The 19,059-nt window shown below is 37.1% G+C and overlaps 1 protein-coding gene across 1 annotated transcript in view; it reads left to right on the forward strand.

The window, feature by feature from the left end:
* Positions 1 to 19,059, forward strand: part of SPEF2 (sperm flagellar 2) — a 212,752-nt gene that overhangs the window by 67,720 nt on the left and 125,973 nt on the right. Inside the window, exons 9-10 of the mRNA XM_036746413.1 lie at positions 15,001 to 15,189; positions 17,048 to 17,235. Coding sequence (XP_036602308.1) covers positions 15,001 to 15,189; positions 17,048 to 17,235 — 377 coding nt within the window. The remainder of the gene's footprint in view (positions 1 to 15,000; positions 15,190 to 17,047; positions 17,236 to 19,059) is intronic.

The raw sequence follows: 19,059 nt of genomic DNA on the forward strand, positions 1-19,059 counted from the left end.
GTATAAGAATTACAATCTTAGTATATGTGATAGCATTTTTTAAAAATTTAGCTCATAAAGCTATAAAATCAACAATAATAATTTTAAAGCAAATATTTACTTAAAATTGTATGAGCTATTAAAACAATAATCTCTTAACTATTATTGTGTTACTAATTACCATGTGCTGCTGTGGACAATAATATTCATTGCCCAGTGGCCATCTTTCTGGTAATGATTATGTCTCTCCATACTTGCCTTTGTTGGTCTTGAGCAGGTTTATGAAGGAAGCTTTTCTGACTTTTTATAGGACTCTCTAGAACTTGTCTCCACTGACATATACTTTAGGAAGGTAGTCTTCAAGGTATAGTATAACATCAGAATGTTACTTTAGTGTAGGTTCGTTTTCTGTAATTTTATCTAGCCCTAATTATATATGAATATGTAATTATATATAAGCATATGGATATATACATATATGTATTGTATGCATATCCAAAGTCCATTTGTTTTTATCCTCATATTCTCACCACCTAGCATAGCCTTGCAAACAGTAAACACTAAATGTATGTTGAATTGGGTTTCTTTTTTGTTTGTTTCACAAATATGTATATATTAACATCTAGGTGATATATGTACCTTTTAAAATAGACTATATTTTACATCTTTGTTATATTTTTATACTATATTTTTAGAATATGGCACATGTAGTATTACTAATAAGTATGCTTTTAGAAAAGTCAAAAGAATAACCACCATGATAGTTGTAGAATTTTTTGAGACAGAGGGATCTTTGTCAATCAATTTGTCTATGCTCTCTTCATTTTTTAAAATAAGGAAACAGTCTAAGAGTTTTGAAACATCCAATATCATGGATTATTTAGTAGAAGAACTGGGATAAGAACCCAAGTCTCCTGAGGTTTTTTAGGTTAGAGCTCCTTCTTCTGAGTTAAAGGACAGTGTGTAGCGGAGATTAAAAATCAAATTTTGGAACCTTAAATCTGAGTGGTCACAAGCAATCTGGAAACAACTTGCTTTTTCTGAACTTTATTCTTTTTCTGAGGATACCCTCTGTGCTGATATATGTGTACTGATATTTTCCTTGTCTTTGTCATCATCATCATCATTGACATCACTATCATTGATATATTAATAGATTTACAAAATATATCCATTGTAACAATTACACAGAGGTGAAGGGAATGGATAGTAGGGCAGATATTTTCACCCCCCTTTCACGAATGAGGAATCAGATTCAGAGAACTTAAGTGATTCCAACCTGGGGCTACCTAGCTAATAAAACTGTACCTCAATCTGAGACCTCCTGATTCCAATAATTTTTTTCTCCTATGACATTGTGCCCCTATATCCAAGAATAAGCAGTACTATATATCTTCCTGTCCCCACAAATACAGTATATATTCTTCCCACCACAAACACACACCCCTACTTCTCTTTAAGTCCATCTCTTGATAAGATTCAGAAACAGAAGGGACCACAAATATCTTCTAGCCCAATTCTTTCATTTTAAAGACAAGGAAGTACAACTAGATACATAAAGCAACTTCCCAAAGCTATCAGGTGATACAACAAGGATTTGAACTGGGTTTTCTGACTCTAAATCAAGTGGTATTTCCATCTTGTTCTTCATTATTTCCTCCCTCTTCTCATTCCAGTATAACATTTGCTTGTCCAAAGACTCCTCTTGCAGAGATCCAGAGAACTTCTCTACATGTCTCTGTGTAGACACACTCTGAAGAAGCTAAAGAAAAAAAAAACTCAGATGAGAATGAGAATTCATATCCTCCATTAATGCCTACATCTCTTCCATATAACCTTTTGTTTCTTTGTTGCCTCTGCCACACATCTTTGTAGTTTCTTAGAAGTTATTCCACCCCCTCTATTGTCATGTTTTTGGAAAGGGGGTGTGTGTGTGTGTGTGTGTGTGTGTGTGTGTTTGTGTGCGTGTGTGTGTGTGTGCGTGTGCATGTAGGCATATATACGTATATATATACACACACATATATGTGTATTTGTACTTTTCAAAAGGATGGCAATATACATATATACACACAATAATATGCATATACATGCACATCTATGTATATACACATATAGTATGTATTACCTACATGGGCATATAGTCATACATACATACATACATACATACATACATACATACTACATAGTTATGTCCTTTGGCATTAGTGGAAGAGGTCTGGCTCAGCTATAAAGATACAAAGACATCCAACTAATAAAAACATTGAGCTGTGGCTTGGGTAGCTCCAGATCTGGCTTCAGGGTAAGGACCTGGGTTTAAGTCCTGCTTCTGACACGTACTGGATGTGTGACTTGGGGAAAATCATTTAACCCCTCAGTGTCCCAGGCAACTTTCAAGACCATAAATGTCAGGGCATGTGCCAATTTGCATTGGTAGAGGGAGTGTTTGCCTAGAAGTTCTCTACTCTAATCAAATTGTGGGTCCAGTAAAATATAAAATGTATAATGCTTTATAATTTGCAAATCGCTTTCATAATACTTTCTCTTGTTTGAGCCACTGCTTCCATATAACATGATATTCTATTTTATAAATATGATAGTACCTGATTCCCAGGGTTGTTGCAAAGAAAATATGATAAAATTTGTAAAACATTCTGCAAACCTTAAAGCTATTTTAATTTTATAGTCTGAGACCAAACTCTGGAAGGTCTTTCTGGATCTTTAACAATCTACCTTCTCTTTGTTTGGATGCATATAGCCAGAACCATGACATTAACATTTTTTGATGATGTATTCTCTAACTGAATGTAATTATGCTAGTAAGTTCCATTAAACTATTATGAAGTGTATCAACGATCCAGCTAGCAGCTTCTGTAGGGGTGTAAGATCCACCAACAACCAGCACCCAGAAAGCTGCCAACACAGGTCCTTTTGATCTGCTTTACTTAAGGAAAGCAATGTTAAGGGGTTAACAATCTTACTTCAATCCAGCATACAAATAACATCCACCTAGTTCAGGAGAAAAAGCTAGCAGCCCGAATTACAGACCAAATACAATTTGTAGTTATAAACATCTGGGTGTACAGCCGGGGAGCTCATTAGAACAGCTGGCCCAGAGTCACACGCCACTCCTGCTGTGGCTCAGAGCTCTGAGCGAGAACACTAACCTCTGAGCTTATATATCCTGTCCAGGGCTCCTAGGGCCCTGACCTCACCCAGGCTGGGCATGGAGAAGTTCTCCACCCCCAATATCACATCAGATACACATCAATGGCTCCCAGTTGTCTCAGTGCTGAGAAATACAGAAACATCCCACTTTATCTGCCCCATTCAAACAAAGGCCAGAATCATTAAAGGTCAACAGCAAAAAGTCCCACCTTAATTACTATTACATGAACCACTACTGAATTTTAAATTTTAACTTTTGTTTAGAACATGGCATTTTTCTGTAAACCTCTGCCTGTTGGTTGAAAATGAGATAGCCTAATTTTCATGATTCATTTTATGTCCCTGCTGCTAGATAATAAGCTTCCAATATAACAGAATTCACTTACTGCCTACTAGCTGGTAGCAAAAATAAAATAAAAATTAATGAGTTTTTCCACTATGAATTTGGTTCACTTGAAGGGTTGAATTGCCCCCACCAAGCATTAGGAAGAAGTACTGTGATCCCAAAGGATCTGACATTACTGTCATTTAGTTGCCCACTTGGGGAATGTTAATAATGTCTGTGGTAACCCTGCTCCTTGTCACCCTTTTATGGAACACCAGTAATGGTGCTACAGTGAAAACAGTCAGGCGACATTTTGCTGAGCCTCAGCCCTGGAACAAGAAATAGCAGTCAGCTACAAGCATGAATTAAGCCCTACTCTGTGGCGGGCATAGTGCTTGTTGTGGGGGATATAAAGACAGATGTGAGGCAGTCCCTACCTTTGGGTACTTACATGTTAATGTTGGAGTCAAAACACACATATACAGCTATGTATATTATGAACTGCAAAGTCTATAATGTTAGGCAGAGCTGGGAGAGAAGCCACAAACATTTAGTCTGGATAGGAAAGGCCTCCCACAGAACACAGATCTGGAACTGAGGATTTAGGGACAGAGGTGAGGAGGGAGAGCATTGTGGGCATGGACAGCAGCCAGTGCCCAGACCCTGAGATGGAAGGTAGAGATCCCCCTTGGCACAGACAGAGCAGAACGTGGTCCCAAGTGGATGAATAGCCATAGTGGAAAGTGTGAGGGAGTTCCGTGGATTAGTTGTCTGAGTAGACGGTGACTTTGAGACAGTAAAATTGAAGTTACAAGAGAGAGAGAAAAAACAAACCAGGATGATATGTGAAAAGATTTTTTTTAAGTATAAGAAAATGTCCCTATTTCTTACACCATCAAATCCTACAAATGGTTTAGCAAGAACAAGGCCATCTCTAACTAATAATAATAATAATAATAAGCAAAAGAAATTGAATAATTTATCTGTAATTGTGCAACTCTTACAAAATACAGAAGTATTTAATATGAATAAAAACATCTAATTCATAGTCATGTTCCCATTTCAAAGTATATTCCTGCATTCATTGTTCTTCAGTGCCTCCACATTAACCAACTAGAATCTTTTTTTAGAAAGTGTTTTATTCAGCCTTTTGAAATGAAGCAGTTATGTTTAGTGTGAGATCAGTGCTTCATTGGAAAGATACAAACCAACATCTTTGCTTTAGTTACTTTCCATAAATGCACATTTCCTGTTGGTTTATAATATGTTGTTTCCTATTGAGTTAAACATAATCCAGGAGTTTTATTTGAGTCTTAATTGAAACTAGAGGCTTGCTTTTGTGTAAGTAAAAGGCTCTAAAAATGCAGTCTTCATTTTCAGTAGATTGTTCTGACTTGCCTCCATTGTGTAGTTGATGAGAGATTGCGGTGATTTTATCATGTGGATAAGTAATTAGCAAAAATTATTTATTAAGTGCTTATGGAAAATGGGGGATAAGGGGTAATTATTAGTCCATTAAACTAATTTATGCTTGTTCCTGAATAAGTACTCTTTTGAAAATAATGTATCTAGAAGTAAAAGGTCATCTATCTCAAGAAAAAAAAATATAATTGCTGACTACAGCAGTTAACCAATTGTTTCAATTGTTATGCGATAAGATAACTTCCTAGAGAATACTATGCATGTAAAATATCTGCCAAAATAATATTAGAATATCCCAAAATTTGTTGGGGTGCCCGAGCTTTTATCATACTTTTTGATCCTGCCAAAGGCATTTATGTGATACAAGCTACAAAGCAGAGTTTCCAGGAATAGAAAGCCATTTCTAGTTCCTTTCTGTCATAGTAAAGTGCCCAATATGCAGATCACCCAACAGGTCACTGGAAAAATGCCTCATTGCCCCCAGATAGACAGCCATGTCAGTGCAGGACTTGGAGAAAGTGCACCAGTAGGAATTACTGCCACTTTTCCTTATCCTATGCTACATTGGCAAAGGGAACTGAATCTCATAATTATCTTTCCTCAAGCTTTGACATGAGCTTAAGCTACTACCACTGTGGATTAAAAGTCACAAGACAGACAGACAGACAGACAGACAGATAGATAGATAGATAGATGGATGGATGGATGGATGGATGGATGGATAGATAGATAGATAGATAGATAGATAGATAGATAGATAGATAGATAGATGGCACAAGAACAAGGTTCTACGTCTGCCTTTACCACTAAGTAACTGGTTGACCTTGGATGAGTGACTTAACTTCCCTTGCCACTCCATTCATCTCTAAAATGAAGGTAACAACATTTGCCCTTGAATCACTGTATAAACTCTAAAGTTCTCTACAGATGCAAGGGCTTACAAAATTAAATTAAAGACTGAAAACAATAAATGAACCAGCAAACAAGGATTTGAGTGTTTTGAATGTAATGTTTTTAAATTTTGTATGAGAACATCCAGATTCTAAAATGCTAAATGTTATGGAACCAGAACTCAGCCAATAAAATACAATGCATAATGGCAGTTTAGTTCCCAGTAGAGGCATTTCTGTTTTTGCTCCCTCAGATTTCTCCCATCCATCTATACTCCTGTATCACAAGAGCACCTATATTTCACAGTTCTGTCCCCTTAATCCCTCCATTTGTCAGTTCTTCAATTTTATTGGTTCCTCAGTTCCCACAAGTTAGAAAAACACTGAGCAAGTATTTGCCTGATCAGTGCAGTATTGCCATCTACTGGCAATAGAGAGTAACTGTGCATCATGCATATCAGGACTAGGTGTGTCCTAGTTATTGTCACTCAGTTTTGCAATTCAGTTTAACAAATATTAATTATCCACTAGGTATGAGGCCCTCTTTTAGGTATTGGAAATCATTGAAAGATAAGAAAGGGGAACTAGATCCTTTTTGTATTAAGGTCATAGATAAAGGTATTTTATAAGTTTATAAGCAAAGCTAAGTGGCACAGTAGAAGAAGTGTTGAATTTGGAGTCAGTAAAACCTGGGTTCAAGTCCTACCTTAGGCACTTGCTAGCCATGTGCCTCTGGCTCAGCCACTTAACCTCTATCAGACTCAGATTCCCCATCTGTAAAATGGAAGTAATTACAGCACCTAGGTCACTGGGTTATTGTAAGGATCCAATAATATAGCCTATATATAATATACTTTACAAACCTTAAAGTATGCTATAAATACCAGCTATCATTATATATCAAGCACCAATTAACTATAATTCTTTTCTCAAGGTACAGCAGCAAATTGGTAGATAAATAGAAATCATACATGAATGATTGTTTGATCATTAAGATGGCCAAAATATGGAGATTTCATCAGATACTGACAACCCAACCATTTGAATGCATCCTAAATCTTTTAACATTTCTTTGAAGAAAACACACCAAAAACAGTGTTATGCAATATTTAGAATTAACCTTCATTGTGAAACAGGACAAATCAAATGTAGGAGTCATAGGCTTATTACATTTTAAAACTGGAAGGGACAAATATTGAGAAATTTGACAATTTTTCTTGTCCCTGTTGAGTACATCCTAATGTGGGGGGAGGGAGGCACACTGAGTTTTCAACTGAACTTCACATCATTTGATCTTACAAAGGTATGATTTCAGTTCTCAGTTCTCAAGCTATCATCTTATCTCTTTCCTCCCCTCCTTCACTGTCAGACTTCTAAAAAGGAGTCTACTATAAAAAAAACTGTTTAAAAAGTAAATAAAAAGGAGTCTACACTCTATGCTTCTACTGCCTTCTACTTATTCATTTTTTGCAGTCTGATTTCTTTCCCCACCAAAATTGCCCTAATATCATCAATAAACTCCAACCAATCCACTGGGCTTTTTTTTCAGTCTTCATCTTCCCTTACTACTCTGCATTTAGACGGATGGACATATAGATAGAGCATTTAATAAGTACTTGCTATGTATCAGGCATAATGCTAAACACTGGGGATACTCATAAAAGCAAGCAAAACAGTCCCTACCCTCAAGGAATATATATTCTGTCGGAGAAAGAAAATATATAAAGTGGAGCTGGAAAAGGAAGGGATACATGTGAAGTTGCATGACTGGAGATGTCCTGGAAGTGAGATAGAGGCCTGGAACCAAAAAGGATCAGGCCAAAACTGGCCTGTATCATAGCCAGAGTGTAGTTGAGTTATCCACATTTCCTAAAATATTCCTGATGCGACCTGACCAGAGCAGAGAATAGCAAGCTGTCCCCTTATTCTGGAGACAACACGTTAATCAAGATAGCATTCAACACTCTTGACCCTCCCCTTCTTGATGAGCTTCCAGGATCTGTACTCTTGATGCGCTCCTCCTATTCCTTAAACTACTTCTTGTCTTCTTCACCGGTCCCTCTTTCCTTTTCCTGGTGGGAATCTTCTCTTCTCTCTTTATGCTACCTCCTTTGACTGCCTCGTCTACTCCCTGACTTGTAACAATCACTTCTGTGTAGATGGATGACTCCCAAACAAGAGCAGTCATCTCTCCCCAGTTCTGTATGTCCAGCACTTGCTGTATGTTTGCCTATTTCATATAGTTGTTATAGGGGAAGTGCCCTATAAACCTTAATGTGATATGCAAATGAAAATTCATAGACTCACAGATTAAAAAGGGAAGGGTACTTCGAGACCATCTAGTCCAGCTTCCTCAGCTAGTGATGGTCAGAGACAGGATCTGAACCCAGGTCCTTCTGACTCTTAAGATGAGCAGTCTATCCACCCTACATGCCGCCCCACTCTCTGAGCTGCTGTTACCACTATTGTTATTCATCCGGACAAGCTAATGGCATAGAATTAGAGGAACATAGACCAAGGGCTGGAAGGGACTCCAGAGGAAGCCATCTAGTCTAATCCTCTCCAATTTGCAGGTGAGGAAACTATGACTGGGGACATTACATGACTTGCCCAAAGTTAAGCAGGCAGTAAAAACCAAAGGAAGGATTGGAACTCAGGTCCTCCAACTCCACAGTGATGGCTCTTTCCACTGTACAATCCTGAAAAAAATTAACTTAACATCCTTCCCCCCCAAATCTGCTTTTCCTGACTTTTGTTTATAGCACCAGAAATCATCAAGTTACCTAAACTTGAAGTCCCAGTCCTCCCTTTTTACCTTGTCCTTCATTCCCCAAATTTAGTAAATCCCAAATCTTGTTGATTTTCTGATATCCTTTTGATATTAGCACTTCCCAAAAATGGGACAGATCATAAACTGTCCAAACCCTCCTGATCATGTGTGACTCTTATCCATTCCATTCCCTCAAATCATCCACAAAGGTCTGCCTAGTAAGCTATTGGGCTAGGAGACATCACGATACAGTAGAAAGAATGTTGGATATGGAATCAGAAGTCCTACGTGCAGATTCTCACTTTGCTACTTTCTGTCTCTCTAATTTAAGACAAGTAACTCAATTTCTGTGGATCACAGTTTCAATCTATAGGTCTCTGAGGGGTAGTTCTCAGATCTTTTCCTTGCTTTTATGTGGGCATTTATAGAGCATGAGAGCTGTCCACCCTTCATTCTTGATACAAGAGAAATCCACTGTCTTTTCTGGTCAACACCTCTCTCATGATTACCTTTAAAGTCACTTATTGAGACCAGCCCTACAAATATCTCTCCTATCTTTTTCTTCCATTCTAATTCCATTATAGCCTCTGATATCTAGCACTTCATCACCTCTTTCCTTAACCATTGTAACAAACATCCAGCTTTTTTTCAATCCTGTTTCCTGTTAATTCTTCATACAACTGCCTGTATGGTTTTTCCCCCTACTTCACCATTGTGATCATCTTATTCCCCAGCCTAAAAACTTTTAGTGATCTACCATTGTCAACTAGGTAAAGTACAAATTCCTTAGTCTAACTTCAAAAGACCTTCACATTCTGGCTCCAGAGATTGTGAGAAATGCACTTTGTAATCCATAAAACATTATATAAGTGCAAGCTTTCTTTCTAGACTTATTTCACAGCTGTACTACCCTCCTTCACCTATTTTTCTCTTTCCCTCTCCTTTCTCTTTGCTTTTCCTCATGCCATCCTCATTCCTTGAGTGGTCTCACTTCATCTCCACATGGTAAAATGTTTCCCTTCCTTTATGACCCAATTAAGGTCATACCTTTGCTATGAAACACTGAATGATTTCCACTTCATACTCTCCCCCCACCCCATACAACCTTTCTCAAGCTGGAAATGATCTCCTACTCTAAATCTCTCATGACATTTTGTATAGGCTTGTCTTTTGCATTAGTTGTTTAATTTGTTTTATCAGTCAATTAGCAAACATTTATTAAGTACCCGTGTGTCAGTCTGTGGGGATATACAAACAAGAAAAGAAGCAGATCCTTCCCTGAAGGAGCTTACATTTTGTCTCTTATTCTAGTCTGTTGTTATTTGTAAGGTTACTTTATCTTCTTAATGTCCTTCTCCTTACTAGACTGTTAACTCTTTGAAGAAAAGGACTATGCTTGATTTCATCTCTAGCACCTGGAATCATGCCTTATATATAGTAGATGCTTATTGTTTATTGAACTGAACTGAATAAAATTACAAAGTACCACACATTATTTGAATCTTGATTTTCATAGATACAAATTTCTATTCTATCTTTCTGAGATCTAACAACCATTGAAACATGAAACTTTACTCTTAAAAAAGCTTCAGTTTTTAAAAATTAAGTAATATATTTGAACATTTTAGATAGAAAATTCCAATATTTGAGATTTCCATCTATCTTATCCCTTCCCCTAATGATCCTATGACTGAATATCTTCCCCTTCTGTGGGGCTAGAAGGGACCCTATTGATGATGTAATCTGACTCTCCTTTTTCACATGTAACAAAATCAAGTGCCCAGAAAAATTAAATGATGTACCTAGGTTCACATAATTAACAAATGACAAAGATAGGACTAGAAATCAGGTCTTTGGCTTCCCAGTCCAATACTCTTTCCATGATACTGCTCTTGATTCTAGACTTCTACCCTCTGGAGCAATGCAGAATAAATAAATCTAATCCCCCTAGATAGCTATGGTGGCATTCCAGCACACATATCCATACAACCATTCCCTCATCTCTTCTTCAGGCTAAATATCCCCATCTCCCTTAATAGTTCTTCATGCTGATATTTCCGTCTTCCTATTGAGAGCTAATCATATTCTGTCTGTAGTCCATTTAGCATCTTTAGCTAACGGCTACTTGCATTATTTTCTGAAGAGTTCTATCATAATAGCATGACACATGCAATAAAATTCCCTGTACCACAGAACATCTCTACTAAAGTAAAAATCTTATATGCTAATGGTGACATTTTTCATAGAGTAAGATTATTTATGAGGTGGAGCCAAGATGACAGAGAAAAGGCAGTGACCCACTTCAGCTCTCCCCGACACCCCTTGGAACACCTTTAAATGATGCCATAAGACAATACCTGGAGTGGCAGAATCCACAAAAGGACAAGGTGAAATAATTTTCTAGTCAAATACAATTTAGAAAGTCAACATGAAAGGTTTGTTGCACCTGGGCAATAGTGGAGCACAGTCTAGTACAGGCTGTACCACCATAGATCAGGTCTCAGAAAACTAGGAGCAGGCCTTGGGAGTCACTGAATTAGCAGTGGCAGTGACTGCTTCCTGAGTTCTTAGCCCACAGATGGGTCGAACAGCTGGTTAGAAGGAGATTGCAGGGGTCTCTTTGCTGGCATTGGGGTCAGGACTCTGTTGCTTTGCCCATACTAAGATCTGGATCACAGTCCTGGGTGGCAGTCCCAGGGCAAAGAGAAGCACTAGCATAGCAAAATTTGTGGCAGCAGTGGAGGGGGGGGGGATGCTCCTCATGGTTTCAGGGCAGAAAAGAGTGCTTGTGGTCCCTCACAGGCCAGGACAGGAGTAAACAACTCTCCTTAGATCATACCACCTTGGAAAAGCTGAAAACTGCAGGTCTCTAGAAGTATCTCTGAAAATAGCTGCACAAAATTCTTGGTACAGTGCACCCTCTACCCTGGAAGCAGAGCGCTACTTTAACAAAGAATTAAAAGTCAAGAAATAGACTGGAAAAATGAGTAAGCAAAAGGAAAAATTCTGACCCTAGAAAGTTGCTATGGTGACAAGGAAGATCAAAACATACTCAGAAGAAGAAATAAAGTAAAGGCTCCAAGAAAAATATGGGTCTCAGGCCATGGAAAAGCTCAAAAAAAGATTTTGAAAGTCAGTTAAGAGAGGTAGAAGAAAAATTGGGAAGAGAAATGAGAGTGATATAAGAAAACCATGAAAAACAACTCAACCACTGGGTAAAGGAGACAAAAAATACTGAAGAAAATAAAGCCTTAAAAAACAGAATAGGCCAAATGGTTAAAGAGGTACAAAAAGCCAATAAGGAAAAGAATGGCTTGAAAAGCAGAATTGGCCAAATGGAAAAAGACACACAAAAATTCACTGAAGGAAAAAACTCCTTAAAAAGTAGAATTGACCAAATGGAAAAGAAGGTACAAAAGCTCACTGAAGAAAATAATTCCATAAAAATTAGAATGCAGCAAATGGAAGCTAATGACTTTATAAGAAATTAAGAAACAATAAAACAAAACCAAAAGAATGAAAAAATAGAAGACAATGTGAAATATCTCTTTGGAAAAACAATTTATCTAGAAAATAGATCCAGGAGAGATAGTTTTAAAATTATAGGACCACCTAAAAGCCATGATCAAAAAAAGAGCCTACACATCACATTTCAAGAAATTATCAAGGAAAATTGCCCTGATATTCTTGAACCAGAAGGTAAAATAGAAATTTAAAGAATCCACTGATCATTTCCTGAAAGAGATCCCAAAATAAAAACTTCCAGGAATATTATATCCAAATTCCAGAGTTCCCAAGTCAAGGAGAAAATACTGCAAAAGCAGCCAAAAAGAAACAATTCAAGTATCATGGAGCCACAATCAGGATAACCAAAGATTTAGCAGCTTCTACATTAAAGGATCAGGGGGCTTGTAATATTATATTCCAGAATGTAAAAGAGTAAGGATTACAACCAAGAATCACCTACCCAGCAAACCTGAGTATAATTCTTCAGGGGGAAAATGGATATTCAGTGAAATAGGGGACTTTCAAGCATTCTTGATGAAAAGACCAAAGCTGAATAAAAATTTTGACTCTCTGTTACAATCCAAGAGAAGCGTAAAAAGGTTAACAGGAAAGGGAAATCATAAGGTTAAACTGTTTATGTTACTACATAGGAAGGTGATACTTATAATTCATAAGAACTTTCTCATCATTAGGGTAGTCTGGAGTATATATAGATAGAGTGAACAGACGTGAGTTGAATTTGAAAGGGTGTTTTCTAAAAGAAAATAAAATGAAGGGGTGAGAAAGAGGAATGCACTGGGAGAAAGGGAAAGGAAAGGGTAGAATGGATTAAATTATCTCACGCAAAAGAGGCAGGAAAAAGCTTTTACAATGGAGGGGAAGATGGTGGAGATTGGAGGGGGAGTGAGTGAACCCTACTCTCATTAGAATTGATTCAAAGAGGGAATAACATGTGTATTCAGTTGGACATAGAAATCTGCCTTACTCTAAAGGAAAGTAGGAGGGGAATGGGATAAGAAAAGGGGGGACAATAGAAGGGAGGGCAGATTGGGGAAGGTGGTAGTCAGAAGCAAAACACTTTTGAGGGGGAAAGTGTGAAAGGAGAGAGATAATAGAATAAATGGGGGTGAATAGGATGGAATGGAAATACATTTAGTAATCATAACTGAAAAAATTTTTGAATCCAGTTTCTGTTATAAAGGCCTCATTTCTTAAATATATAGAGAACTGAGTCAGATTTATAAAAATAGGAGCCATTCCCCAATTGATGAATGATCAAGAAATAAAAACAGTTTTCAGATGAAGTAATCAAAGCTTCAAAATCGGTAGCCATATGAGAAGATGCTCTAAATCGCTATTGATTGAATGCAAATTGAAGCAACTCTGCAATATTCCCTCATACTTATTAGACTGGCTAAGGACAGAAAAGGAAAATGAGAAATGTTGGAGAGGATGTGGAGAAAATGTGACATTAATGCATTGTTGGTGGAGTTATCCACTGACTCAATCATTCTTTTTGTTTGACTTTTTTTTGGCTTTGGCAAGGCAATTGGGGTTAAGTGGGGTTAAATGACTTGGCCAGTGTCAAGTGTCTGAGGCTGGATTTGAACTCAGGTTGTCCTGACTCCAAGACCAGTGCTCTATCCATTGTGCCACCTAGCTGCCCTTCAACCATTCTTTAGAGCAATTTGGAGCTAGGCCCAAATGGCTACAGAACCATGCATAACCTTTGACCTAGAAGTGCCACTCATAGGTCTGTGTCCCAAAAGAGATATAAAAACAAAGGGGAAAAGGACCTATATGTACAGAAATATTTATAGCAGCTCTTTTCTGGTGGAAGGGAGGGATGCCTATCAATTAGGGAATGACCAAACAAATTGTGCAATGTGATTGTGATGGAATGCTATTGTGCCAAAAGAAATGATGAGGAGGATGCTCTCAGAAAAACCTGGAAAGACTTACATGAGCAGATGCAAAATGAAATGTACTGTGTACCAAGCAACAGCATACTGTAAGGTTACCATTTGTGAATGACTTAGCTATTGTCAGCAATACAGTAATGCCAGACAAGTCTGAAGGACTTGTGATGAAAAATGCTGTCTATCCCCAGAGAAAGAACTGGTGGTGTCTGGATAAAGACTGAAGCATACTTTTTTTTTAACTTTATTTTTCTTGAGGTTTTTTTTTTGGTCTATGTTTTCTTTCGCAGCATGACTAATATGGAATTATGTTTTGCATGACTACAAATGTATAACCTATATCAAATTGCTTGCCTTCTCAGTGAGGAAAGTAGAAAGGAAGAAAGGAAGAGAATGTGTTTTAAAAATGAATGTTAAAAAATTTTACATGTAATTGAGGAAAATAAAATACTAAGAATTCAAAAAAAATTTTAAACAGATTATTTGTGATCAAATTTCAGAGGAAGTAATATTGCATTTTGTACATGTTAAGTTACATTTAATGATTTTAAAATGCCCAGACACATCACCTTGATATTTGCAAAACTTAATGTGATACTTTGCACTCTGTTATTTTGGAACTGGGGCAGGCACATGGTACAGTGGAAAGAGCACCAGCCCTGGAGTCAGGACAACCTGAGTTCAAATCCAGCCGCAGACTCTTACTGTGTGACCTCGGGCAAATCACTTAGCTATGTTTGCCTCACTTTCCTCATCTGTAAAATGATCTGGAGAAAGATACAGTAAACCACTCTAGTATCTTTGCCAAGAAAACCTCAAATGGGGTCATGAAGAGTAAACCATGACTGAAAAAGATTAAACAAAAACAACTTCTAAAATTAAGATGGGATTTAAAAATTAAAAATATCACACATTGTTTAAAGAAACATAAATCTTAACTTATTTGCTTATAAGCATAACACATTTTGGAATTTTACTAAGCTTTGTTAATAACTGAATTTTACAATGTTGCGTTTCTAGGAGGCTTACCGAGAAGAACAACTCATTAACCGTCTAATGAGACAATCCCAGCAGGAGCGTCGAATTGCTGTGCAGCTCATGCATGTTCGGCATGAAAAGGAAGTTTTATGGCAAAACAGAGTTTTCAGAGAAAAACAGTATGAAGAAAGACGACTGAAAGATTTCCAGGATGCTCTTGACAGAGAAGCAGTAAAATATATCTTCCTTAAAATTTTTTGTGTTTCCTTTTGATCCATTTTCCTAAGCCACATGTAAACAAATGGTATTGTACCTCTGGAATTTAATACATTGCTTAGACGTGTTATTTTTTTTGCAAACTGATGCATTTGAGACCAAGAATTGTCCCAGTTACAGTCCTGGGGAAGGTGAGAGCAAGGCAGAATAGGAAATGGCGAGTAGTTCGGTTATAACCAAAACTTGTCTTGCTTGTTTTTCACTTCTCTAGCCTCATACATGTGGCCTATGAAAACAGATTGGCATCCAGAGACATTAAATTACAGATTTTATGTTTGAATTGTATTCCATTCCAAATTTTACCTGTATACTGGAATGTTTAGATAGTTAGGCTTTAGATGAGATGTAATATATAAAATATATGAGAATGGAATTTTAGGTGGCTGCCCTTACTCTTTTGATAGAGGCTGCTTATACTCAAGTGTAGTAAAACTGAAACGTTGTGGTGGTGGTTGTTTTCATGTTTTTATATTTCTATATAAACTCAATCCAAAAACATAATAAATAGAACTACTTATAGACCTGGAAAACTCATTCAGTATTTTCTGTCCCTTCACTACAACTTGCAAATCCTCCTAAATTCCCGCAACAATGAAATTACCAGCTCTCATTTACATCTGCTCAGAAAGCAATGGTGAGGTAAGGGAGATTCTAGATTGCAAACATCAGAGAAGGCACTGGCATTACCTAAGCATATGGAAAGAACCTGGTTCTGAGGACTAGCCATGTGAATAGGTAGAGGACTAGGCATGTGAACTAGCTACTAGTTAGCATTTTATCAAGAAGAGCCATAACAACCAAGGGATCTTTTCCTGAGAAAAGAGGTAGGAGAGACCCCCAGAAGGGAAGATAATGGTCAGAAACATATGAGGAGCCAGAGAAAATACATGGGGATGGATATCAGGCATACATTTCAAGGACTCCGTTCTTACCTTCTCATGATCTTCAGTGCAGGTGTATCATTTTTTTTGGCGAGGTTCAAAATGCAGTGTATGGAAGATTGAGGAAATGAATAGATCCAGGTCTGGATAGCTTATTACAGGGGCTTGGAAATGATGGTCTGGTTCTCCCATCTCCACATGATTATGTTGAGTACTGCTATTGTATCGCCAGGCAATAGAGTCAGAATCTCATTTGGCTTAGTTATTTTGCCCTAAGCATCTTGCATGCACCATGGTCAGTCTCACTGCCACTCCAGAGCCAGGACACTGAGTATATCTAAGAGGGTCTAAGGGTGGGCGCTGCCTGCTTACGTAGGCTAAGTGCTATACGACTGAATCTCCACAATGAAGTTCAGTTCCAATGGGGAAGCTTGTTTTGCAGTGACCATCGTTATAGTCAATAGCCAATCTGTTTTTATAGGTCAGATATATTACACTAGAGTACCTAAAAACAAAAGCGATTCCTGGAGCTTTTTAAGGAAGGACAATTTTGTTTCTAGAAAGCGTCAGTGATACGCAGTGAAGTGGATGATCACACTCTTAACCTTCATTAAGATGAAATCAGTCTGATGTTAGGGAAATCAGAATGATGATTTTATTCTTAATCTTTTCCCATTAAAAAAATCTTTGTAATATAAGCTCATATTAATGTGAATAACATAGTACTTTGGTTCATTTTGAGCAGGAGTGTTCTTTCTTCCTATAATCTAAATTTTCTAGGAAATTGTGTCATTCTTCTATTTTGTCTTTTTCTAGACCTATGTATTGAGGTTCACTGTTTTTCTGCTTTTTCCAAAGAAGTTTGCTGAGTTACCATTTTTTTCTGGTTAAATTAAACAGTAACTTACAAAGTTATTCATTTTGTGTCTTAGGCCCTTGCAAGACAAGCCAAGCTTGAACACGAAGAACAAGCCCAAAAACAAGTAGAAATTCACGAACAAATAACGGCAGAAAGGGCTCAGGCTCGTTATAAGAAACATTATTCAATGTGTGCGGAAATCTTGGACCACATCATTGATTTCTCAACTAAAATAACAGAATATCGAAGCTTAACTCATAAGTAAGTATGTGCTTTTAATAATCAATGCAATGGAGAACAAATAAGCAGAAAAAGAAAAAGAAAGGATTTGTAACACCTTAGGCCTTAAAAGAATGAATTCAAGTTCTTTGACAAAAGTACTGGATTGGGCTCTTCAGACCTTCATTGTTGTTTTAACTCAGACAGTGTAAGATGCAGGAATGTGGACAATCATTATGTTTCTACGTGTACCTCACATTTTCTCTTGGTAATGATGGCTCTCTACAACCAACTTACAAAAGAAAAGAAGATATTTTTACCTTTCTAGAAGATTAAAAGTATTCAGGAATTTAGAGTATTATCATTGTAGCTATAAGCATATCTAAAATTATGCCTTTATGATATCTGAATAATGAAAATCTTATCTGGTTCTTTTGTGAACTCCATAGGATTCATATGTTAACCACAGTAGTAATAGCAGTAGTAGTAATAACTGGCATTTACATAATTCTTTAAGGTTTGTGAACCACTTTCCATATATTTTGTGATACTTACAACATCTCTGTGAATTAAATGTTGCAGGTATTATTCCTATTTTATCTATAAGAAAACTGAAACTCAGATATTTTTAATGACTTTTGTATTCCCCAGAGGTTTTAGCAATTTCCTAGATAATAAAATATTCATGAAAAAGGACATGATGAGATCAATTTTATATATGTAAAATTAAATATTCAATCATAGAATCCCCTTCCCTAATTCAGGTAAAGGGCGGGGAAAGTTTTCCAAAGATTATGTTTCATTTCTGCTGTCACATCAAGGCCCACTCAGACATAGATGTTAGACACTAGTTGAGAAGCGATTAAAGCAGAAACTGAAATAAAATCTGAGGGATTAGGAGTATGTTAGGGATGAGAACAAAGCCTGGAATCAGGATGAGATAAAAAACCATCATTCTGACTTCCTGACCCTTCCCTGTTCTTCATGCAACAGGTCAAAAGTCAAACAGACAAGACTCAATATAACAGATATCAAAGGGCAAAGTCAATGAGGAGGTTCATAGTCAAAGAAAAAAAGTCAGATCATCAGAAACTAATGGAGCAGGATAAAATAAAGCAAAAAAAAAAAAAACAGATGCAAGGGCCAGGTAACAAGGAAAGACCTTAAGATTTGAATGAGGAAAAGATAAGATGCCTTCAGAGGGTCCTTAGGGAAGCCTTTTAACATGGACTAAACTGAGAAATTTGTCTTTTGTCCTCAAGGTTTGTGAGCAGAGTGGTGATATAAACTTGTACTGTGACCAGGAAGGTTACTATAGGAACTGAATGGAGGGGATGGATTGAAGAGGGAAGAGAATGATAGTAGAGAAACCAATAAGGAGGATCTTGCAGAAAAATATTTCATAGGACTTTCTATCACCTTAGAATGTTGTTTTCATGACGGGACATATGTCACAAGACCCTACATTGAAGCTTAGGTACCAGCATCTGTTGCAGAGGATGGAGACATAGAAGAATCCCATGAAGAACTTGATAAGACCTTCCAAATTGATTCATCATATGCTTTAAATTTGGTGCCTTCAACGCAAAGGAAGGTATAGATGAGGATGAGAAATGGTAGGTTGGAAAATATGGCTCAGAGATAAGAGACAGAAGAGGCCGAGGGTTTGGAGATTATACTAAAATCTAAAGCCAATAGATCATGAATACTTTCTTCAAATGAGTTGAAGCACTTGATATGTCAAGTATCAGATAATACACACACACACACAAGTGACAAGAATAGAAAAAAACTGTGCATAGGAGCCATTTTGAATTAGTTTGACAGTGTATAGATAAAATTATGAAGTCATTGGGGAATTGAATC

The sequence above is a fragment of the Trichosurus vulpecula genome, chromosome 1, assembly GCF_011100635.1.
Source record: "Trichosurus vulpecula isolate mTriVul1 chromosome 1, mTriVul1.pri, whole genome shotgun sequence".
In the NCBI taxonomy this organism is placed as follows: domain Eukaryota; kingdom Metazoa; phylum Chordata; class Mammalia; order Diprotodontia; family Phalangeridae; genus Trichosurus; species Trichosurus vulpecula.